The sequence below is a fragment of the Apostichopus japonicus genome, chromosome 7, assembly GCF_037975245.1.
Source record: "Apostichopus japonicus isolate 1M-3 chromosome 7, ASM3797524v1, whole genome shotgun sequence".
NCBI classification, from domain to species: Eukaryota; Metazoa; Echinodermata; class Holothuroidea; order Aspidochirotida; family Stichopodidae; genus Apostichopus; species Apostichopus japonicus.
This window is the reverse complement of record NC_092567.1, coordinates 15369876-15394783: the sequence shown is the minus strand read 5'-3', so window position 1 is coordinate 15394783 and position 24908 is coordinate 15369876. Positions and strand designations below refer to the sequence as shown.

The 24908-nt window shown below is 35.8% G+C and overlaps 3 protein-coding genes across 6 annotated transcripts in view; 1 reads left to right on the top strand and 2 right to left on the bottom strand.

Annotated features, from left to right (window-relative positions):
* Nucleotides 1-126: 126 nt before the first annotated feature.
* LOC139969444 (sialate:O-sulfotransferase 1-like) lies at nucleotides 127-13308 on the top strand. 3 transcript variants are annotated; one of them, XM_071974408.1, is made up of 6 exons: nucleotides 127-686; nucleotides 7719-7958; nucleotides 8705-8782; nucleotides 9799-9957; nucleotides 10986-11189; nucleotides 12905-13308. In XM_071974408.1, exons 2-6 carry the CDS (start codon nucleotides 7751-7753, stop codon nucleotides 13243-13245), a joined length of 990 nt encoding a protein of 329 aa, XP_071830509.1. In that variant the 5' UTR covers nucleotides 127-686; nucleotides 7719-7750; the 3' UTR covers nucleotides 13246-13308. The 3 variants fall into 3 exon arrangements, with proteins under 3 accessions (XP_071830509.1, XP_071830510.1, XP_071830508.1); XM_071974407.1 differs by lacking the exon at nucleotides 127-686 and adding an exon at nucleotides 6360-6568; XM_071974409.1 differs by lacking the exons at nucleotides 127-686; nucleotides 9799-9957 and adding an exon at nucleotides 6339-6568.
* Nucleotides 13309-14784: 1476 nt separating this feature from the next.
* On the bottom strand, nucleotides 14785-21810 carry LOC139969445 (uncharacterized). Its single transcript, XM_071974410.1, has 6 exons — nucleotides 21633-21810; nucleotides 19960-20190; nucleotides 19156-19233; nucleotides 18132-18290; nucleotides 17309-17512; nucleotides 14785-16781 (listed from the first exon to the last, which is right to left on the bottom strand). The coding sequence occupies exons 2-6, from the start codon at nucleotides 20159-20161 to the stop codon at nucleotides 16441-16443; spliced, it is 984 nt and encodes a 327-aa protein (XP_071830511.1). The 5' UTR covers nucleotides 20162-20190; nucleotides 21633-21810; the 3' UTR covers nucleotides 14785-16440.
* A 1078-nt stretch (nucleotides 21811-22888) lies between these two features.
* Nucleotides 22889-24908, bottom strand: part of LOC139969443 (sialate:O-sulfotransferase 2-like) — a 7295-nt gene continuing 5275 nt past the window's right edge. Inside the window, exon 6 of one of the 2 annotated variants that reach the window (XM_071974405.1) lies at nucleotides 22889-24767. In XM_071974405.1, coding sequence (XP_071830506.1) covers nucleotides 24427-24767 — 341 coding nt within the window. In that variant the 3' untranslated portion in view covers nucleotides 22889-24426. Of the gene's footprint in view, nucleotides 24790-24908 lie in introns of both variants that reach the window. The other variant, XM_071974406.1, reaches the window with a different exon arrangement.

The window sequence follows — 24908 nt, the reverse complement described above, 5'->3', positions numbered from 1 at the left end:
AAAACAATATGTTTGTTCTACACGTGAATACGGACCACGACAAGCAAAATGCCAAGTCTTTATCACTAAGCGAGTATTCTACACTGTATAGGGCATATAAATCATAAAATCCAACGCGCAAATCACATGATACGAAGGAAGGAAGTAGCAGTAATTGGTCCGAAAGCGTCGCATTCTACTTTAACAGCAGTCGACAAATAACAATGTAGCTGCGTGACGATCAAATGAAAATTTCTTGGGCGGAAAAACACCTTTTTTTTTACACACATGTACACTATGTTTGTTTCATACCAGTCTATAGATTCTCCAAGCGATTGGCTGGCATTACGTCATTGACTGCTGCTTCGACCTGCATGGTTGTCATCGTCATCAGATTCATCTGTTTCTGGCTCAAACATAAAGGGTTGTGTGTCTCCCTGAGGTGGAAATTTGAAATCCTCATCCCTTTCCTCTGACTGACTGAATACCTTGTTAAATAGCTGATTCCGCCGGATGGCGCTTCAGCGAGCCAGGGGCGAAAGCCCCTGACCGGTAAATATAAGGCTCCTAAAATGAGAGATCGGGAAATTTGAGATTTTTCTAAATTTGAACTTTGTGGACCAGGCTGGAGAGACACATGGCTGGACGGTGACAGGAAGGTAGCATGTTTTAAGGGTTGGAGGGGGCGATGAGTGGTGGTGATGCTGGTGAGTGGTGGCTGGCTTCTTCGGTTGTTTTTGGTTCTTTACTAATTCTTGTTTCTAATCGATGGATAGGATCTGGAGGCTAGACGGACTTCTTTTCCCTATGACGGTGTAGCTGTTACTGGTAAAATTTGGTTGGATGGTTTCTGTTCTGTATGGGTTTATACGCCAATCGGGTCCATCAATGTGTTCCCATAAAACATATGTATTTAACTATATGAACAGCGAAGGTTCATTCTGCCAATAACTTGGACCAGTGGCATATGTATATTTCCATAAGTCAACAGCTGGGCTTCACCCATTTGGGAAATACTCAAACTAAACTAACTCAAAATAAACTAATTTTAAAATAATATAGGTCTAGGCAATATAGAAAGTCGACCTTTGTTCACCATGCACGCCGGCAAAAGTCGACGATGACTGTACAACTATTTGACGGCTGATCTGCAACTATTTTCATCTATAGTGCGACTGAGTTAACACTGCTCAGTGTTCAGAATAATATTGAACGTCTTTAAAAACAAAAGTGTACTTTTAAACACTTGAACCACTTTATCATGCTGAAATGTTTTGGCCAACAATTAATGATTTTGAAGTGTTATATCATGTCACACCTTGTTTGGTGACAGTGGTTATTTTAAGTATTATCTTTTAAATCATTTACCATGCGTATAACAGTACATGAAGTAATTGACTGAGTATTGTGACGGGGTCCTGTAGATAGATAGATAGATAGATAGATAGATAGATAGATAGATAGATAGATAGATAGATAGATAGATAGATAGATAGATAGATAGATAGATAGATAGATAGATAGATAGATAGATAGATAGATAGATAGATAGATAGATAGATAGATAGATAGATAGATAGATAGATAGATAGATAGATAGATAGATAGATAGATAGATAGATAGATAGATAGATAGATAGATAGATAGATAGATAGATAGATAGATAGATAGATAGATAGATAGATAGATAGATAGATAGATAGATAGATAGATAGATAGATAGATAGATCGATAGATAGATAGATAGATAGATAGATAGATAGATAGATAGATAGATAGATAGATAGATCGATCGATAGATAGATAGATAGATAGATAGATAGATCGATAGATCGATAGATAGATAGATAGATAGATCGATAGATAGATAGATCGATAGATAGATAGATCGATAGATCGATAGATCGATCGATAGATCGATAGATCGATAGATCGATAGATCGATAGATCGATAGATCGATAGATAGATCGATAGATCGATAGATCGATAGATAGATCGATAGATCGATAGATCGATAGATAGATAGATAGATAGATAGATAGATAGATAGATAGATAGATAGATAGATAGATAGATAGATAGATAGATAGATAGATAGATAGATAGATAGATAGATAGATAGATAGATAGATAGATAGATAGATAGATAGATAGATAGATAGATAGATAGATAGATAGATAGATAGATAGATAGATAGATAGATAGATAGATAGATAGATAGATAGATAGATAGATAGATAGATAGATAGAGAGAGAGATAGATAGATAGATAGACAGACAGATAGACAGACAGATAGATAGATAGATAGATAGATAGATAGACAGATAGACAGACAGATAGACAGACAGATAGACAGACAGATAGATAGACAGATAGACAGATAGACAGATAGACAGACAGATAGATAGACAGACAGATAGATAGACAGATAGATAGATAGATAGATAGATAGATAGACAGATAGACAGATAGACAGATAGACAGATAGACAGATAGACAGATAGACAGATAGACAGATAGACAGATAGACAGATAGACAGATAGACAGATAGACAGATAGACAGATAGACAGATAGACAGATAGACAGATAGACAGATAGACAGATAGACAGATAGACAGATAGACAGATAGACAGATAGACAGATAGACAGATAGACAGATAGACAGATAGACAGATAGACAGATAGACAGATAGACAGATAGACAGATAGACAGATAGACAGATAGACAGATAGACAGATAGACAGATAGACAGATAGACAGATAGACAGATAGACAGATAGACAGATAGACAGATAGACAGATAGACAGATAGACAGATAGACAGATAGACAGATAGACAGATAGACAGATAGACAGATAGACAGATAGACAGATAGACAGATAGACAGATAGACAGATAGACAGATAGACAGATAGACAGATAGACAGATAGACAGATAGACAGATAGACAGATAGACAGATAGACAGATAGACAGATAGACAGATAGACAGATAGACAGATAGACAGATAGACAGATAGACAGATAGACAGATAGACAGATAGACAGATAGACAGATAGACAGATAGACAGATAGACAGATAGACAGATAGACAGATAGACAGATAGACAGATAGACAGATAGACAGATAGACAGATAGACAGATAGACAGATAGACAGATAGACAGATAGACAGATAGACAGATAGACAGATAGACAGATAGACAGATAGATAGATAGATAGATAGATAGATAGATAGATAGATAGATAGATAGATAGATAGATAGATAGATAGATAGATAGATAGATAGATAGATAGATAGATAGATAGATAGATAGATAGATAGATAGATAGATAGATAGATAGATAGATAGATAGATAGATAGATAGATAGATAGATAGATAGATAGATAGATAGATAGATAGATAGATAGATAGATAGATAGATAGATAGATAGATAGATAGATAGATAGATAGATAGATAGATAGATAGAGATAGATAGATAGATAGATAGATAGATAGATAGATAGATAGATAGATAGATAGATAGATAGATAGATAGATAGATAGATAGATAGATAGATAGATAGATAGATAGATAGATAGATAGATAGATAGATAGATAGATAGATAGATAGATAGATAGATAGATAGATAGATAGATAGATAGATAGATAGATAGATAGATAGATAGATAGATAGATAGATAGATAGATAGATAGATAGATAGATAGATAGATAGATAGATAGATAGATAGATAGATAGATAGATAGATAGATAGATAGATAGATAGATAGATAGATAGATAGATAGATAGATAGATAGATAGATAGATAGATAGATAGATAGATAGATAGATAGATAGATAGATAGATAGATAGATAGATAGATAGATAGATAGATAGATAGATAGATAGATAGATAGATAGATAGATAGATAGATAGATAGATAGATAGATAGATAGATAGATAGATAGATAGATAGATAGATAGATAGATAGATAGATAGATAGATAGATAGATAGATAGATAGATAGATAGATAGATAGATAGATAGATAGATAGATAGATAGATAGATAGATAGATAGATAGATAGATAGATAGATAGATAGATAGATAGATAGATAGATAGATAGATAGATAGATAGATAGATAGATAGATAGATAGATAGATAGATAGATAGATAGATAGATAGATAGATAGATAGATAGATAGATAGATAGATAGATAGATAGATAGATAGATAGATAGATAGATAGATAGATAGATAGATAGATAGATAGATAGATAGATAGATAGATAGATAGATAGATAGATAGATAGATAGATAGATAGATAGATAGATAGATAGATAGATAGATAGATAGATAGATAGATAGATAGATAGATAGATAGATAGATAGATAGATAGATAGATAGATAGATAGATAGATAGATAGATAGATAGATAGATAGATAGATAGATAGATAGATAGATAGATAGATAGATAGATAGATAGATAGATAGATAGATAGATAGATAGATAGATAGATAGATAGATAGATAGATAGATAGATAGATAGATAGATAGATAGATAGATAGATAGATAGATAGATAGATAGATAGATAGATAGATAGATAGATAGATAGATAGATAGATAGATAGATAGATAGATAGATAGATAGATAGATAGATAGATAGATAGATAGATAGATAGATAGATAGATAGATAGATAGATAGATAGATAGATAGATAGATAGATAGATAGATAGATAGATAGATAGATAGATAGATAGATAGATAGATAGATAGATAGATAGATAGATAGATAGATAGATAGATAGATAGATAGATAGATAGATAGATAGATAGATAGATAGATAGATAGATAGATAGATAGATAGATAGATAGATAGATAGATAGATAGATAGATAGATAGATAGATAGATAGATAGATAGATAGATAGATAGATAGATAGATAGATAGATAGATAGATAGATAGATAGATAGATAGATAGATAGATAGATAGATAGATAGATAGATAGATAGATAGATAGATAGATAGATAGATAGATAGATAGATAGATAGATAGATAGATAGATAGATAGATAGATAGATAGATAGATAGATAGATAGATAGATAGATAGATAGATAGATAGATAGATAGATAGATAGATAGATAGATAGATAGATAGATAGATAGATAGATAGATAGATAGATAGATAGATAGATAGATAGATAGATAGATAGATAGATAGATAGATAGATAGATAGATAGATAGATAGATAGATAGATAGATAGATAGATAGATAGATAGATAGATAGATAGATAGATAGATAGATAGATAGATAGATAGATAGATAGATAGATAGATAGATAGATAGATAGATAGATAGATAGATAGATAGATAGATAGATAGATAGATAGATAGATAGATAGATAGATAGATAGATAGATAGATAGATAGATAGATAGATAGATAGATAGATAGATAGATAGATAGATAGATAGATAGATAGATAGATAGATAGATAGATAGATAGATAGATAGATAGATAGATAGATAGATAGATAGATAGATAGATAGATAGATAGATAGATAGATAGATAGATAGATAGATAGATAGATAGATAGATAGATAGATAGATAGATAGATAGATAGATAGATAGATAGATAGATAGATAGATAGATAGATAGATAGATAGATAGATAGATAGATAGATAGATAGATAGATAGATAGATAGATAGATAGATAGATAGATAGATAGATAGATAGATAGATAGATAGATAGATAGATAGATAGATAGATAGATAGATAGATAGATAGATAGATAGATAGATAGATAGATAGATAGATAGATAGATAGATAGATAGATAGATAGATAGATAGATAGATAGATAGATAGATAGATAGATAGATAGATAGATAGATAGATAGATAGATAGATAGATAGATAGATAGATAGATAGATAGATAGATAGATAGATAGATAGATAGATAGATAGATAGATAGATAGATAGATAGATAGATAGACAGATAGATAGATAGATAGATAGATAGACAGATAGATAGATAGATAGATAGATAGATAGATAGATAGACAGATAGATAGATAGATAGATAGATAGATAGATAGATAGATAGATAGATAGATAGATAGATAGATAGACAGATAGACAGACAGATAGACAGATAGATAGACAGACAGACAGACAGATAGACAGACAGATAGACGGACAGACGGATAGACAGATAGACAGATAGCTATTGATATGTTTATCAGACTGTATAGTCCAGTCACTTTAATTGATGATCCTCACCTTTTTTAAATTTGTATTGCTCCCTCTTTTTTTTTTTTAATTTGAAAGATTTCATGGATCATGAAGCCCAATGAATAAAATTATTTTCTTGTTACTATGCGTAACGGCTGAATGACTTATGACAAAGGTGCAATATATATTTATGCTTTAATTTGTCGCAATACCTAACACCGTGCAACTACACTGAACTATATATTTGTATGACGCAGTGCTTAAGTCCAGAAAAACTGATAAGAACTGAGTATTGAAGGCTGAACCGTAGGCAGCATGTGTCTGTAAGTATATGATATTTATTTCTCTTACATATATTCCCTAATCCCTTACGGTATGTATTTCTCGTACTTGTCAATCGTTGTCAGACTGTAGCTGAGGTTCACTGCAGGAATGTATACCGACACCGACTGAGTGGCTACTTAACTCACGTATGTATTATAGGGGAGTGACATATACTGAGCCTTCCTCGGGTTCGGTGTTTACCATGTGTTTCAATGGTTATTCAAATCATTAATAAACTGCTATATGGTACAATTATTAGTTGCACGTCAACCAGTGTGGGAAGGGAGAGTGCGAGAATCGTCTTAATTCACGACTTGTTGATGATTTTAGTTATTATAGTATAGATATAGTATAGATTTTAGTTAGTATAACAATCAGCTTATCACTTGAGATTAACACTTCATCACGTGAAGAAATGATAACGAATATTAATTTGCAATGGAAAATTTGAGACTTTTGAAATACATTTCACTATTTTGAGGAGCCCATATGCCTGGGATTTCGGTGTTCCATATATCCTCATCCAATCAATGTATATATAAACGCTTTACATTAATTTTGCTCTGAACTATACAGATCCAGGTGAGGACTTGTTTCCAAGATGGCCAACTTCCCCCCCCCCACCCCACCCCCCCTTACCCTCCCCACCCCATTCCACTTCTCCTCTTTCATGTGATATTGATTCATCTTTTTTCTAACTCTTTTACAATACCTACAAGTGTTACGATGAAACAGCGTCCTCTATCGACAATGATTTTAAGTTTGCGATGACCATTATACTGGAGTATACGGTGGATGCAGAAATTACATCGAGATTGGTTTGGTATAATCAACTCAGACCAACAATGTTCGTCTTAGACACGGCGATTAATACGTGACATTTCGCTCTTATTCTGTTGTATATTTGCAGGTGAAAACAGAAGAAGCCTCATCTGAAGTGCAATGGCTGTGGTTAGAGTCCATATCGTGATAACCGTCCTCTATCGACAATGATTTTAAGTTTGCGATGACCATTATACTGGAGTATACGGTGGATGCAGAAATTACAAAGAGATTGGTTTGGTATAATCAACTCAGACCAACAATGTTCGTCTTAGACACGGCGATTAATACGTGACATTTCGCTCTTATTCTGTTGTATATTTGCAGGTGAAAACAGAAGAAGCCTCATCTGAAGTGCAATGGCTGTAGTTAGAGTCCATATCGTGATAACCCCTTCATTATGTTTATTACTGGGTTTGTTTATCTACGCCTACGTTAAAGGACGAGTCGAGGTAAAACTGATTCTGCCCACGAGCAGGGATGTTGCAAGATTTCAGACAGCCCAACGCAAACAGTTTGACCAATCACCAAGGACGGTGGTTAAAAAAGTGAATTTATTAGAGGAAGGTATGCCAGTGTTTTTTCTTTTTGGGTATATATATGCATATTTATAAGAATAATCATAGCCTTTTTTCTTCTGTTCATTCAACCATAGTATATATATATATATTTATATATTTTTGCTTATGTTGTTGTTGTTGTTGTCGTTGTTGTTTGACTATGACGATGACGGTAACGATAATGAGAATTCTGTCCGTTTATCTGGAGTTTTTGCTCGAAGACTTAAATACCTTATTAAAAAGTGTTACGTATTCATTTAAGTCTTCTTCAGGAAAAATCCGAAGGGAAATTTATTCACAAGAACAAAACAAAATAACTTCACAAACGATAAACATTTTCTATGGAAATTTGAGAGGCCGCGCAGACGCGTATGATTGGCTGGCTCAAATTTGTTCTCCAAAACATATTATTAATATAGCTTGCGCTGTTTTCATTATATGCGGACTGGATACCTCAAATATGTTACTTTTACACGTTATTGCTCAATGCTTATCCAAATGAAAAGGAAAAGATGTCACAATGTTATATCCCAGCAACGGAACAAACTTTCCAATATAACCTGTGTGCATGGTCGACTTTCTACATAAAAACTTTAAATACCTCGGCAGATTCCAAAACTATCAAACTGTAAAACAAATGTATCAGTATTTACATCCTTGACAGAAAAATTTGAAATGTAAATATGATCTTTGGTACAATATCTTTCATATTTACTTTAGCCGATGGAAGAATTGCTACTTGTTTCATTTCAGCCATTGTTACTTACCACGGAAATATAGAGGAAGTCGATGTTGATAAATACATAGACCACTACAAACCAATTGAACACGGTAAGCAATACAGAAGTGACATGCTATTGACTACAATATACCTATTGTATTACGTAAGCAATACAGAACTGACATGCTGTTGACTATAACATACCTATTTGACTACGTAAGCAATACAGAACAGATCAGTTATCGACTATAACAAAACCTTTTGGATGCGTTGAACGATTATAACAAACACATGCATGAGACACATTTTCTTACTGTGACAATCGGAATACATTTATGAAATATTTTCAGTACTCAACGTCTTTTCTTATTATTATGCAGTATGATGCTATATTAAAACTGGATTTTTTTTTGTTTCATGTCCTATTTTGGAACTAATTTGTTATATCGACTGTCGTGAGACGCCCGAGAATTTCATATGGCAAATCTCGACTAGAAATATGAGATAAAACTATTTTCACATCATTTAAAATGGAGAGAAACGTATTTAAAGGGTCTGAAGACTCGCGCAAAAAGAAACGTCTAATGCCGGTAATCTATTTTGGAACTAATTTGTTATATCGACTGTCGTGAGACGTCCGAGAATTTCATATGGCAAATCTCGACTAGAAATATGAGATAAAACTATTTTCACATCATTTAAAATGGAGAGAAACGTATTTAAAGGGTCTGAAGACTCGCGCAAGAAGAAACGTCTAATGCCGGTAATCTAAACCTAGTTTCGAATGAGGTGTAACAGAAGTGTTAGACACCACCATCGATCACAGAAAATACGCACACAGCTTGCTACTTTCGATAATTAGACACTATAGTGTACAGTCAATACATACAGCTGCGGTCAATACCCACACCACAGTGTAAGAACGGTACAGCGATGGACATCCCAGGTCCAGCTAAAGATAACAAGGTATCACGTTTCATTACTGTCTGTATTTTGTATCGACAAGCAGAAAACTTCACTTGCACGCAACGGAAAGTTAACTTTTTCAGAGCGCGGCATGCGGTTTTGGGGCGAGTCTTCAATGCCTTTAAACTGTTGAAATAACTGTTGAAATATTGACCAACAGATGTGCACGTCTGTTTCGATGAGGAGCGTGTGGAGACTGTGACGGTACCCTCCTCATTGCCGAGCATCTCGGTTGTCTCCTACCCTCGGTCGGGTAACCGATATACCAGAACGTGCCTTAGGGATATAACACGTGGGAACATACTTGCCTACAACAGTGGTAACTTCCATGACGTCACTAAAACTTTTCATTCACTTAAAAGTGTCTCAGGGTTCACATGCATATGGGTGACAAACTATTTTCAGCATGCTTTACTGACATAATCATGTTGATTAAGAGATGTTCTTAGAAAAGTCATTGATAAACTCGCTCTAGCTTTTCAGATTTGTAAATGACCGAACTTTCGACTTTCTCGAAACTCTCCCATACATAATAACATTTGTTGTCAATCGGCAGGGAAGAATCTTAGGATGTAAAAAGAGGGGAGGGGTGGGGCCCTGGGGTATGGTTGAACTCGAATCACATGAAGGGGATTCGAGGAAACTCCCGCAAGAATAATCTGATTTAAAATGATGCTCTCTGAGGTATATTTAGGCTGTGAATTAAGTTTAGTTCTAACCACAATATTGTTATTATAATTATAACTATTTTTATTATTTGTGGGTCATCACTGGATCAGAGTCTGATTGGGGTGGGGGGGGACTTTACCATGCAATCATATCAAATTTTGCAGCTTATTACAGCCTTAAATTTCTGATCGAATCTTCGTTGAAACATTGATGAAAACAAAAAAAGTAGTAGTGTATTTCATCTGTTGAAAATAGCAAAATTAGTATAAAATCGATGTCAACTATAAGGAAGTAAAGACATTTTCATCAGACAAAATAAAAAAAATTGTATGACATTTTATGGAGACGCCATGTAATGTTGTGCCTGTCACAAAATATATGTATAATATATATATGTATAATATATATATAATATATATAAATATATATATATATATATATATATATATAAATGAAAATCGTAATTCATATATATATATGTATAATATATATAATATATATGCAGTAGTTTGCGAATAAAAACAGACAACGAAGATTTCTCCCACGACGGATGGTATAGGTTTGGTTGTTTACAATAATTGTAGGTTTCAAAATATTACGGTATTTTTTAAGACTGGTGAATCTCCTTAACTTTATATTAACATATCCCTTTGGGTTTGCTTTTTTCACCTTCTCTAGCACATGGATCGTTTTTGGGGGCAAAAGGACCCACCATAAAAATCAACAGACACGATGACGAAACAATTTTGAATTTTAAAGAGGGCGCTATACTCCTGATTCGTAATCCCCGTGACGTCATCACTTCGAATTTCTTTTATTATTACTGCTTCGAGCAGGACCAAGACGACCATGTTGTGACGGAATGGATCAAAACCAGTAATGGTAATTTTTTTCAGTCTTTGGTTGTAACACAAAGAATATATCGTGAGGTAGAAGTTTGAAAACTGAGAACAAGCGATGAACGAGGGCGCTAGCAATAAATGAGGGCGCCCTAGCACATTATTAATCCACTGGGAAACCAACGTTTAAATACAACCCACCAAAGCTTCCTTCTGTTTGCGCCTCTCGATCTCTAAGAAATGTGTCCTTGTAATTGAACGGCACTGCCATCCATCCCTCTCTGTAAAGTGTGTTTCGAGCTGCTAAACTATTAATGGTTACAACATCTGCACTTATTGTAACCAGGAAGTGAGGTTTGTGAAATTACGTCATGTTTCACGACAGGTGTCGCACCCATAGTTAATCGTTCCATTGAGGCTAACACACTAAACTCGCCACGATCAAGACCCGCCAAAGCAAAGATATAAGTGTTTAACTGGCATATCCTACCCACCGTATGATAGTTGAGATCTTGGCATGTTATGGCATTTGCTAATTTCCATGTCATGACCGTTTAGACTTTGAGCTAAAAGAGGAGCAAGTTTAGCATACTGAACCCTAACCCTGAGTAATATCAACTTTTCACCAAAGAATTTCTAAAATGGTTTATATCACATTCAATCCTCCTTACTTTCACACTATCTATACTGTTAATTATGCTCTTTCACATAAAGGCAGAAAAAGCAATAATGATTATATGCTAAAATAAGCTTTACATTAGGTCATTTTAGCTCCACTCTCTGAACGGATGTACACTAATTGTGGTGTGTTACCTATTATAATCTAGAATGCCATGGTGCGCCAAAAGTGCATTATATCACATTTATGATCAAACCCATTGTATTATTATTGCTTGATACGATAAAAGAATATAGCAAACTAGCCAAGTGTTCATAACGTTGACTGGACATAAACAGCGGGTGGGAATGAACGGCTAATAATGCTCGCTAGCGAAACGATCATTGTGGGGGGGGGGGGGGGGGAGCCGCGCAAGTTACCGGTAGTTTAAATCACATCAAAATTTATTCTTCTTCTTTTTTGTCTTTTTTTTTTACTAAAAATCTGAAAAATTTTGATCATTGATACTAAGGCGTAGACTAATGGCAAACATTTACACTTTCATGCGGAAAGTTCTGATTATAAGATACAATTGTTACCATTTGTGACTTTTAGGTCTAGGAACTAGGGGTGAGAGGAGTAAGAGAGAGACAGAGAGAAGGCCAATCAATGAGCAGGAGGATAGAAGGTAGGGGGAGGGTGAGGGGCGGGGTCACTACAGAGGGACTACTGCATCGACCATATATGATCTAGTATACAACAGATGGAATGATATCTCTATACAATTGATTCTTAGATTTTAATTTTACCATTTCGAATGGTGACCGAATAATTGATAAAACATCGTGTCTTTTTTTAACCGGGTCAAGTGTTTAAGGAAGTAGAAATAAAACAGAAACTGTTGCAAGTATTAGACAGTTACTTTGATTTTTTCAAATTTATGTCATGTTAGAGATATATTTAAATTGTGACGTCAATTATGTCGGTGTAAAGGTAACATTGGCATTGTTGAATCGTTACCATCTACAAATGTACACGCTACATGTTGTTGAACTGCACTCAATGCATTTAACACGTATTAAAGATTACCATTGCATACCGTAACTTTTACTTTTTTTTCTTTTCTTTTTTTGTATTTATTTTTTCTGTTTTATTCACAGAACTCTGGACTAATTGGATTGAAAAGAACATAGAAATATGGAAATTAACTTATTTGGACTGGCTGAACAAAGCAGAGAGGCTGTTAATAGTGTTTACGGAAGATGTGGCCAATTCGCCGATCAGAGAATTTGCCCGAATGTTAGTGTTCCTAAACCAAACAGTGTCATACGAAGAGATACATTGTAAGATATATAAAAGCCCATGGGGGAAGAGAAAATACTTAGAATTCGAACCGAACTTGCCACAAGAACTTATTCAACCCGCTATCGATGTCTTAAATAAAGCTCTCACTGATAAAGGAGCAAGCCCGCTGCCGACCTATGCCAACACATATCTCTAGGAGTCGAGCTAGAAGGAAATGGCGCATTTATTCACTGATCGATTTATTCATAGGGGAGGGAGGGCAGGGCAGGGCAGGGCATGGCAGGGCAGGGCAGAGCAGGGCAGGGCAGGGCAGGGCAGGGCAGGGCAGGGCAGGGCAGGGCAGGGCAGGGCAGGGCAGGGCAGGGCAGGGCAGGGCAGGGCAGGGCAAGGCAGGGCAGGGCAGGGCAGGGCAGGGCAGGCGAGGGATGGGGAGAGCTTGTGTTATTTCACTTAGACAAGATTAATTGTTTCAAGAACTCATGAGCTCAAGAAGATTGGTGTTCTTTTTGTTTTGTTTTGTTTTGTTTTCTTACATTGAAATCAGTGTTGCGTGTTCTTTATTATTCAGAGTTGATAAATTTCTACTTGATATGCTATAGCATAATCCGTATCACCTCCCCCCCCCCCACACACACACACACACACACACACCCACACACACACACTCCATCCCATAATGTCTACACCCTTTTGACTTACGCATCGGAATATAGTTCGTATTACATTTTAGACGTTTTCTTACCAAAACATGTACCTCTCCCTATAGATAACTAATACGTGAACCATTCTCTTTTCAATGTTTCTTTTGTCAGTTTTTGCTTAAGTAAGTAATTCAAGATATTTTTGCTAGGATCAAACCCTATTTAACATTTATTAATTTTCAAGATATTCAAATTATAAACCCCAAATCTCAATTATTGATGACGTAAGGTACTCGGTGCAGGTCTAAATATTAAAGTTATTTTCATTGTCCATTATGTTGTAATAACTCATCAAAAACATGACTTTCAACTCCATTTGTATGTATAGGCTCTACTCCAGTATATATATATATATATATATATATATATATATATATATATATATATATATATATATATATATATATATATAAGAAACGACCCTTAACTTCAACTCAATGTTGATCAATTCAAGTGGCTGGGCTGCCTTTTTTTAAGCAAACAGACCATCTAATATGGATACCCGTGAGGCAGTCAATGGAAGAATTGTCTTAAAGAGAACAATAGTGTACGTTGTATAGTTAAAAATTTCGTCGCATTATGTTTTTCTCTAAACTCTCCCTTTCTTCAGCAAGTTGATCAGAGCAGCGTGTCTATGACGTCACGTTATCATGGCTGATATTCTTGTATTATATATTCTTATTGATTTATTCTTGGAAAGTGATACATTTTGGAATGTTTACTTAGCTGTTATTAGTATTATTACTCGATCTTTTGACCAAATTTGAAAGATTCGCCTCTTCGCCTTTCAAAATGCTATGAGGATATGGTTCTAAGGTAAAGAGAATTCCCAGCAAGTTTGTTAAAGGGGCTACACAATGAATCCAGCCAAGCAATTAATGTCAGACGCCCTCTATTTTTCTCCAACTTCTGATTCCGTCTGATTAAGGGTTGTACCATTGTATTAAATTTCAGTCAATGGAACGTCCCTGTTTAAGTAAGCTCCTCAAAGCAATACAGAACACAATCGAATGATAACTTCAGACTAAAAGGTATTTGAGTTTCTGTTAATTTTATAACACGTTTATTGAAATTAAGTCAAAATCGGTCATTTAAAAACAAAATAACATTCAAGTAGTATAATATATCAAATAGACTTAGAAGACACTCTAACGAGGCTTAGGTGAGCTTATAGGCATGAACTCTCTTTTACATATTTATAGGAGACAAACAAAGGAGACAATATCAATAAACAAATAATAATAGTAGTAACCGACAGTGGCGGAGCTATGGGTATTGGTCAGGGGGCGATAATGGTCTGTAGGGGCGCTTTCGACACTATCTAAACGGAGCGCTACCACAGGTTGGCGCGGAGCGTACAGACATTTTTTGAGTAAAGATACTCCCTAGATCGCCGGAAATGACCCTTTCCGGGCCTTTCTTATTTGCAGATAAACGTACAGTTCTTGGAAATAGTTTCGTACAACGGAAGTGCCGATAAATTAAAGACGGCCGTTAGAGCATTTTGTCAGAAAATTACACCAGCAAATTGTGAAAATGTCAATAGGTAGATCAGAGCGCAATAAAAAAGTCAATAATCGCGAATAAGTAAAAAGTGGTAAAAAGCTGAAAAGGTCGCCAGCAGTCCATTTGAGTCCGTCAGGGGGGGGGCCGCCCCCCCCCCCCACAGATTGTATGGACGCTCCGCCACTGGTAACCGAAGCAAAGTAGTTATAGAAGAGAGACGAAAGAAGAAAGAATGGAGCCTGCCAATTATACATAGTTGTTAATGAAGTAATGTTTAAAGGTTTGCTCGTATAGGGGAAAAAAAGAATTACGGTACTGAATGTGAGTAGTAATGGAGTTCAAGAGGCTCGGTCAAGTATAGCGAATGTTGTGCTAGAGAAGAGGTAGGCCTATAAGAGATGATAGAAAAAGTGCTGTGCATGGGAATGAGAGTACACACGTCGAAAAGCAAAGCAAAAATGATTAAAAGGATTTGGAATGGAGCCATATATCCGGTTAAACATGAAACAATACAAGACAAGAAAAATACAAAACTTGATCACGATAAAGGGCACAGACAGAGAGAATTCTTAAATTGAGAAATAGAGGTGACGGTTGATTTGGCGAGAGTTTTAGTTTGACTATTTACAAGAATAAAATCATCAGTGATGTTCATCCCCTCTGAGACTTTCACTTTCTAAGAAGAAAACTTCTGCCGGACTAATTATGAAGAAGCCTCCAACCCCTCCCCTACGAATAACTTCCACCTTTCATCCCTAGGGTGACATCCCTAAGTTCCGACGTCTCTAGGTTCGGACAAAAAGAAACAAATCGGAGCAATTTTTTTATCCAAAAAATTTGTTTGTACCAAGAAAAGTAGTTTTGTAACCCCAATTTCTTGGGACCAACATTTTTTCGGACCAAACAAAAAAGCACTGTGTGGGTCACAACAAATTTTGGATCACAAGTCTCTTTGGGGGGAGGGGGATTTTGGTCCCCAAAAAAATTGGTCAAAAAATGTGTCGGCCACAATCAACAACAAAATTGAGTCCATGAAAAATGTTTGAAAACTTGTTTTCTTGGTACAAACGATTTTTTTGATAAACAAAAATTGTCCCGAATTATTTCTTTTTGTCGGAACATAGAGACCTCGGTACATAGAGACGTCGGAACATAGAGATGTAACCATCCCTAGCCTTGGGTTCCTAGAGATATGTGTTGGCATAGGTCGGCAGCGGGCTTGCTCCTTTATCAGTGAGAGCCTTATTTAAGATATCGATAGCGGGTTGAAGGAGCTCTTGCGGCAAGTGCGGTTCAAAGTCTAAATACCGATATGGATCCCATTGGTTTTGAGCATAACCACATTGTATCTGCTCGAGTGAAACTGTTTGGTTTAGGAAAACTAACATTCTGGCAAATTCTCTGATAGGCGATTTGGCTACATCCTCCGAATAGACTATCAATATCCTTTCCGATTTCTCCAGCCAGTCTAAATAAATTGTTTTCCATTGGTCGATGCTTTTGTCAATCCAATCCGTCCAAGTAGCTGTTGTTATAAGACAGGATATTAATCAGAATTAATCGAAATTATCTTTTAAAAAAAGAGTCTCGTATATGTATTAAACATGGCTGCTTAATATTAGAAACATTTGGGAAACGTCAATCTTTTGGCGAATAATATGGACAAATTGACAAAGTGAATTGTACACTAACTGTATAATAATATAATGATAAACTACAATAGAACTGCGCGACTGAAAATGTACCGGTATCAGAGCTGAAGGCAATTTGTGATAGGCTATAGGAATGGTAAGGTAATATCAAATAAGCCGGAAAACGAGTGCGCAAATATATTAATCGGAACATAGCACCGATGAATTGGTATTGGCAAGGAGTCATTGCGGGGAGTAAATGATGTATGCATAACGGACTTCATTAAAAAGCGACGCGGTTTTGGTTAAGTTCATAACTTCCATTTACCTCATGACTAGAGCCAATGCATGCTGGGAAACCCTCTTTCAAAAAACTTGCCCAGATTTCATAAAAGAAAAAAAAAACAGCTAAATTATTTACCAGTTTTGTTTCGTATCCATTCTGTGACAATCACCACTTCTTGGTTCGATAAGACGCAGTGATGATGAAAGAAATCGGAAATGATGACGTCACGTGGATTACGGATCAAGAGTATAGCGCCCTCTTTATGCTGTGAAATCGTATCATCGTCGTGAACCTGTAATCTAATGGTTGGTCCATGCTTACCCAAAGACGTTCCATGTGCTAGAGAATATCATGAATAAAGCAAAACATAAAAATTGGGAAAGAGATAGTACGATTTTTGTTTATGCTACGTACGATTATCTGTGATTCGACGGTTGTATGTAATGATCGATCCATCCATCCATCCATCCATCCATCAATCCATCCGTCCACCCATCCACACATCTATTCACCCATCCATCCACCCATCCATCCACCCATCCATCCACCCATCCATCCACCCATCCATCCACCCATCCATCCACCCATCCACGAATCGATCCATCCATCCATCTATCCATTTATCCATCCATCCATACATACATACATACAGACATACATACATACACAAACATGATTGTATTACATTCAGACCGAGGACCCCATTGTATTTTCCATTGTTCAAATCCACGTACCCTAACCTTAACAATACCCCATACAATAGAATTCTTCCGAGGACGTGGTGATTCTTTAGAAATCACAACCGAGGACCTGATATTCTTTTGTTCAAGTCCTCGGTCAAAATACAAAACAAACGCACACGTACACATCCAAACCTGAATATTTGTTTTCCTCCGTTTTTACCTTCAAGAATTTGTTGAAGCTGATTTAGGGCTTAATAAAGACTTCATACAATTACCTCTGTTAAAGGCCAGTATGTTTTCTTCGGCTATATCCTTAAGACATGTTCTGATAAATCGGTTACCCGACCGAGCAGAAGCGATAATCGGGATTATCGGAAGTGATGCGGGTATCGTGACAGGCTCTCTGTTTTTGTCATCAAAGCAAGCTAGTATATCTGTTGATAAATATATTAAATATAAAAATTATAATATTATAACTATTTTTTTGTTTAACGAAGGTCACCCGAGATAGAGCCCGGGCACAGAAACCAATGAACCGCTCTCAAACCCAGTTCTATACATTGAGATTTTAATCTAGTGATTATGACGGTCAAAGGTCAAGTGAACGGTCGGCATGGCAATCACTATATTCCATTCAGAAGGGTATAGAATCTACACTATAAATACTGCACATGATCAAAGCTTGATAAACGATCCCCTGGTATTTAAATTGGGGGTCGTGACCCTTTTCTTTTTCATTGGAATGGAGGGTCGCCAAAATATTTGAATCAATAGATCTGTCCTTTATCATAATATCCTGTAGGAATATATATTGTGAAATAAAATAGTTTCAACCAATTCCTGTATAGGTTGATTTTGTAGCCAATGTAATAAGATAAAACATATACTGAATCAATAAGTCTATTCTTTATTATAATATCCTGTAGGTATATATATATTGTGTGAATAAAATAGTTCCAACCAATTCCTGTAGGTTGATTTAGTAGCCTATGTTACAAGGTATAACATATACTGAATCAATAAGTCAATTCTTTATTATAATATCCTGTAGGTCTATATTTTGTGTGAATAAAATAGTTCCAACTAATTCCTGTGGGTTGATTTAGTAGCATATATAGTAACGTATTACATACACTGAATCAATAAGTCTGTCATATATCTTTATACTAATATCATGTAGGTCTATATTTAATGTAATAAAATAGTTCCAGCCTATTCCTGTGGGTTTTATTTAGTAGCATTCAGTGGTACTATTGTAGTGAGCTCTATATTAGAATAGTAACGTATTGTGTTACTTACCGAATGTCGTGTGTTTGTAGTTTTCTATATACTTATCAACATTCACATCCACAATATTTCCGTGATAAGTAACAACGGCTGAAATGAGACAATTAGTAAACTTCATATTGGTTAGACTTATAATCAGATTTGTTCTTTAAACCTGGCAAAACAGAATATTATATGTAGGCTCATCCGATGATTATGTAACAAAATCGATACAGAACAGACAATTATGTGCCTATAAGCAGGAAGGGGTGTTTACACCGAGGGGGCTTGCTAATATACCATAGTTGATCTGATTCGTTGCACAGAAGTTCTATAATTCGCTTGCTTTGAATTTAGCTGTGCTTAGGCAGCTAGCTATGGGATTAAGCTTGCCGAGACACTTGTGTTTTTTATATTAATCCGCCGGTGAGATTACCGTGCATTATCCATAGGTTAATGCACGGTCAGCTGACGACAACGGGCCAATCAGATTCGAGAATTGCTAACACGTATATGAATGACCATCCGTTTTAATGAAACAAATATATGAGGTTATCTTTTATATTATGTTATAAATTTAATTTGAGTTGAGGTACTTAAAGAGGGTGGAAATTGTCGATACACTAGAACAAATCGCAAAAAGTGTTCATTAACCGTAGTTTAAAAATGAATATTCATAGATTATATGCATTTCAGCTAGGAACCATCCGACTCATTTAACAGGCTTGACAAGTGCGAAATATATTATCAGCAAAATTTTGAAGCTTGTTGAATTTACCAAATGAGAAATTTATCTGTTGATATTTTTTGTTTAATGTAAATAAAATATTTGCATACCTTCCGCTAGTAGGTTTAGCTCTTTAAAAGTGGTCGGTGATTGGTCCATCTGTATGTTTTGATCTGCCCTCCATCTTTTGTTGCTTCCGCCTGGGTTTTGGAGATATTCTCTCTCAATTGGACAAATCCTATTTATATATGCATAAATTAAGAACATCGTTGACACTACTATAGCTACAACCATAACTGTAACTTTCGTCATTGTGTGTGCCGATGTATTCCAGCTCCCACCTGCCAAAAAATACGTATCAACAAACAATAACGAGGTAAGAAAAATGGATTATATTGCACGTAAGAAAAAACGAAAAAAAATATCTGTGTGTATAAGGTTTAGCATCTATCGTTACCAGAAACAACATAATTTTGGGATACAGTTGGTCATTAAAAGAAAATGACAAGGCAAATCAAACTAGTCAACAATCATGTTAAAAAATGAAGAATAGACAAACATAATATCTTCATTTGAAATTTCTGATTCGATTATGTAAGTGATTTATACCAATGTGATATACAGAGCCTATATCTATCTATGAGTATAGTAATACATGGAAGCACAGATGCCATACATAGGTGCATATTACATAGATGGCTTTTGGTATGCATACATATATATGTGTATATATATATATATATATATATATATATATATATATATATATATATATATACCTTGATTTTCCAACTCATTACGATTTTCATTTATATATATATATATATATATAAATATATACGGAGACATTGTGAAGTTTTGTGTACATGGAAGCATACATAGAATCATACCTTTTTAGCACCAATCATTAATCATTTCATACTCTATACAATATGTATGTTCCTCTCTATATCGAGACATGAATATGCTGATTGGTTGATTCATGACACTGGGCAGTCCCGTAAAATTCATTTGGATCGGAGAAACACGAGCTACACAGATTCACAGTAATCTTCGTATGTTTCAATCTTAGTGTACTTTCATGCCAATCCTACTTCATACCGGTGCCACGACTTTCTGATGAAACCATCTATTTGTTTTAAGAAAGTGAGTACAGGCCTACGGAAAAAATAATCGCGTATAGTCTCAATACAGCTTTTTGTTCGACAGAGATCATCGAGAAAAATGTGCCCTCCCACTCTCCCCTGTTTTTTTTTAATATTATTTCAGACATAGGATGTCATTGGTGGCCGATGACGGTCTATACCTGGCCCAGTAACCCGGCAGCAATTTGTTGGCATGTTTCACTGCTGCGTTAAAGGGTGTGAAGACTCGCGCAAAAAATGAAACGTCTAATGCCGGTAATCAGACTTAGTTTCGAATGAGGTGTAACAGAAGTGTTAGACACCACCATCGATCCAGAAATACGCACACAGCTTGCTACCTTCTGTAATTAGACACTAGTGTACAGTCAGTTCATACAGCTGCGGTCAATACCCACAGCACAGTGTATAAACGATACAGCGATTGACATCTCAGGTCCAGCTAAAGATAACAAGGTAGGCCTACCACGTTTCATTACTGTCTGCATTTTGTAGCGACAAGCAGAAAATTTCTTCTGCAAGCAACGGAAAGTTAGCTTTTTCAGAGTGCGGCACGCGGTTTGGAGCGAGTCTAAAATGCTTTTATAAAGTGTAACGTAAGTGCAGTAAAAAGTAAATAATGATAACATTGCAACACTTACAGTACAGATTGAAATTAACCGTTGTCCTCAATAAGCCGTTTCTTGTTGGTGCTTGTAAAGCCAAAAGGGTACCGTCACTGTGTTATTCAGTGTGTCCGTGTGAGTCGTGCAAATACCGCATTTTAATTAATAAATCGAGCTTTGAAAGGATTCGCAAACTCATTCAACTGTTTCACGAAACTGAAATCATAAAGCAAATACTTATAGAGAGAGATATATATATAATTGGGTTTACTTATTTTGTGTATAGGGTTATTCAGTTAAATACATGGCTGGTTGAACAAACAGAATTCAACCCATAATAGAGGTAATATTCATCAGTAATATGCGCCAATGGCACCAACAGTAGGCTATAGGACTACACGATAAGTACGCATACGTTCAATGGAAAATGCATGTTAAAACTAGGACGAACGTATTTTAAACGTATCCCACAGACATGAACATGACATGAACATCCACCCTCCTCCCCCCCCCCTTCTCTTTGCCGCACGTCTCAGACCTGTCCACCCCGATCCAATAAAACATCACACCCACTTAGAGGGGCGCAAACATGTATTTCTGGGGGATTTATCCCCCCTCCCCCGCCTCCCATGATAAAATCATGGGGATCAGGGGGCACCTTGTGTATAGAATGTCTTAAACAAGAGGTACTATTGAGATCGACAGAAAAAAGTTTGCTGCTGTTTCCACAGTCGAGTAACTATTAATTGTTTTTTAATTAATTAATTTAGTCCTTTCATTACTTTTTGTTTACATCCAACTAAGTGTACTTACATGGCATTGTATGGAATGTGTGATGCGTGATTTATTCAAAAGTGTCCAGGTAAGCCGTGGTCAATTTAGTTTAATTGTGCCCTAAAACAGGTAATCAGAAGGCATTAAATTACCGTTTGAAGTCTGGTCTCACCGAAATGATAATACCAACAAACAGAGGACGCACTTAAGCGACACCCAGTTGGGACAATTTTTTTCCATACTGTAGTGTCATGTCCCGCTTCAGAGCACTCATATTTGCATATTTTGCATATTTGTGAGCAAAAAACATTATTCAGTCGCTCATATGAGGGCGCTTTTAATCTGATCAGTGAAGTATGATATCATCACGTCTCAAGAATACAATATATTTTGGCAATCATATTTGTTGTAATGCTTTAATGCATGTGTATCTCATACCCAGGGAGTTGCTAATTCTTATCACTGTGAGTAAATATCATTACGCAAGACAGTTTACAAGTTGTAAACAATGCACCGACTTCCATTAAACAAATTTATTGAAATCTACTTATATTACAAAGAAAAGCATCAAAACGTAGGACTATATAATACATGAACAGTTTTTGTTTCTTAACCCGTGCACCCTTTATGATTCTATGAGAAATTAACCTTTAAGCATCTCATGCATGCTTAACAATTAAAGTGGCTGGATTTCTTAGTCTACGACACTGAGCCCATTTGTGTCAGTTCCTTAAATATATAACAGAGAATATCCATAGGAATACATTAGAGGTTTATAGCCTCAAGTATAACCCGGTTTACAATCCTTTTACAAATTTAGCAAGAACAAATGGTGTTTAATGTTATCCAAGAGTTATTCTGTTGTTCATATGAATCTAAAAGAGACTGTTTTAGTAGAGTAAATAGAATTGATGAAACAATGGTTTAATAAGTAATTAAGGTATGAACCGAGGAGCCGACGTCATCATAAATTTGGCCTTAAAAGAGCATTCCAAATATTTAGCATATTTGAATGCTGAATATCTCAAAAATCAGAATAGCGATAAAGAGCTCATTTTTGTTTTCTGGACTGAGACATATAAAGACTAACTTCTGCCTAAGTCATCCCTTAACTAAAGTCACACTGAGTTCTAATGACAAGACAATGTCCTCGGTTGTACCAGCTAACCAGAAAAGGAGTCACGTGTTTACAATGAGTTCCAGTGGAGACCACGTTTGTTCTAAGTCAATTGAGACATTATTTGAGGTACTTTATGATTTGTTTTAATCGCACTATAAGTATATGTAATGCGATTCATTATGTGAAGAAAACATGACGTCACGAATTCCTACTGCTTTATGTATTGAAAATGTCGACGTAGGACACGTTAATAATTGTGTCACATTTTCTGCTCTTGGTCTCATTCTGTATAGCATTATCTGTGATGACCGTAAAGTATTGGATTGTGATTGGACGATACACCTGCAGATCGTGCTTAGTCACAGCTATACTAGCTATATGATTTGACGGTAGTATCATATTATCTCAGTGGCGTAGGAAGGTACTTTTGAGTGGGGGGATGAAGACTGATGGCCGGCCTGGGGGAGGTGTCTAAGGGGAGGGGGTGTCCCCCTCCCCTTTGGAAATTTTTTGCATTTCTAGGTGGCCTCAGATGCAATTTGGTGCAATATAGCACACTCAACACCCACTCCATTTTGTAAATAATTTTGCATTTTCACCTGGACTAAGATGCAATTTGGTGCTCCAAATGAGATTTTTTTCTCATTTGGAAATGAAAAAGGGTTTTCTGACTTGCGAAGCGGGGGGCGGAATGATACTTCCGCCCCCCCCATATTTTTCACTGGGGGAGGACTGGCGCCCCCCAGCCCCCCCCCCCGGTTCCTACGCCCTTGTATTATCTTGTGAACCGCTATACATTAACGTCTTAAGCAGAATTCATACAAGTTGTATCCTAGTTAGAAATAATTCAACAGATTGTGCAACCGCGTGTAAGGCATCCTGTGACGTAAGTGAAGAGCTGGATTTCCATTGGTTGAAGCGATAAACGTTTGTTTCTCACAAATACGTGGGCGGATATGTAGGCAGCGGCCTCGCGCCTTTGCTCAATAATGTGTTGTTCACCTCATCTATGTATCGTTTCATTAGATCTTCCGGGAACGGCGGCTCAAAATCTAAATGTTTTCTTGATATCCATGGGAATGTAAATAGTGTACACTGCAAGAAATCTAACGGTACCATCTCTCCGCCAAAGATTATCATTCTGGCTAGCTCCCGTACGGCATTCTTACTAAGATCCTCTGTGTATGATATCAGGACTCTATGGCCATACTTGATCCAGTGTAAATTGGTGTCTCGCCATTCCAAGAGCACTTTTCTGGTAAAGTTGGTCCAAATAGCTGCGAGGGACCAAAAGAGATTCTTCAACATGTTGTTATTTATATCTCATTAGGAAATCAATCAAAGTCATAACTTAGTTGCTTTGTCGATGTAACATTTTCAGAGAATTGAAATTTTAACCTAGAGAATCGTTTCATACC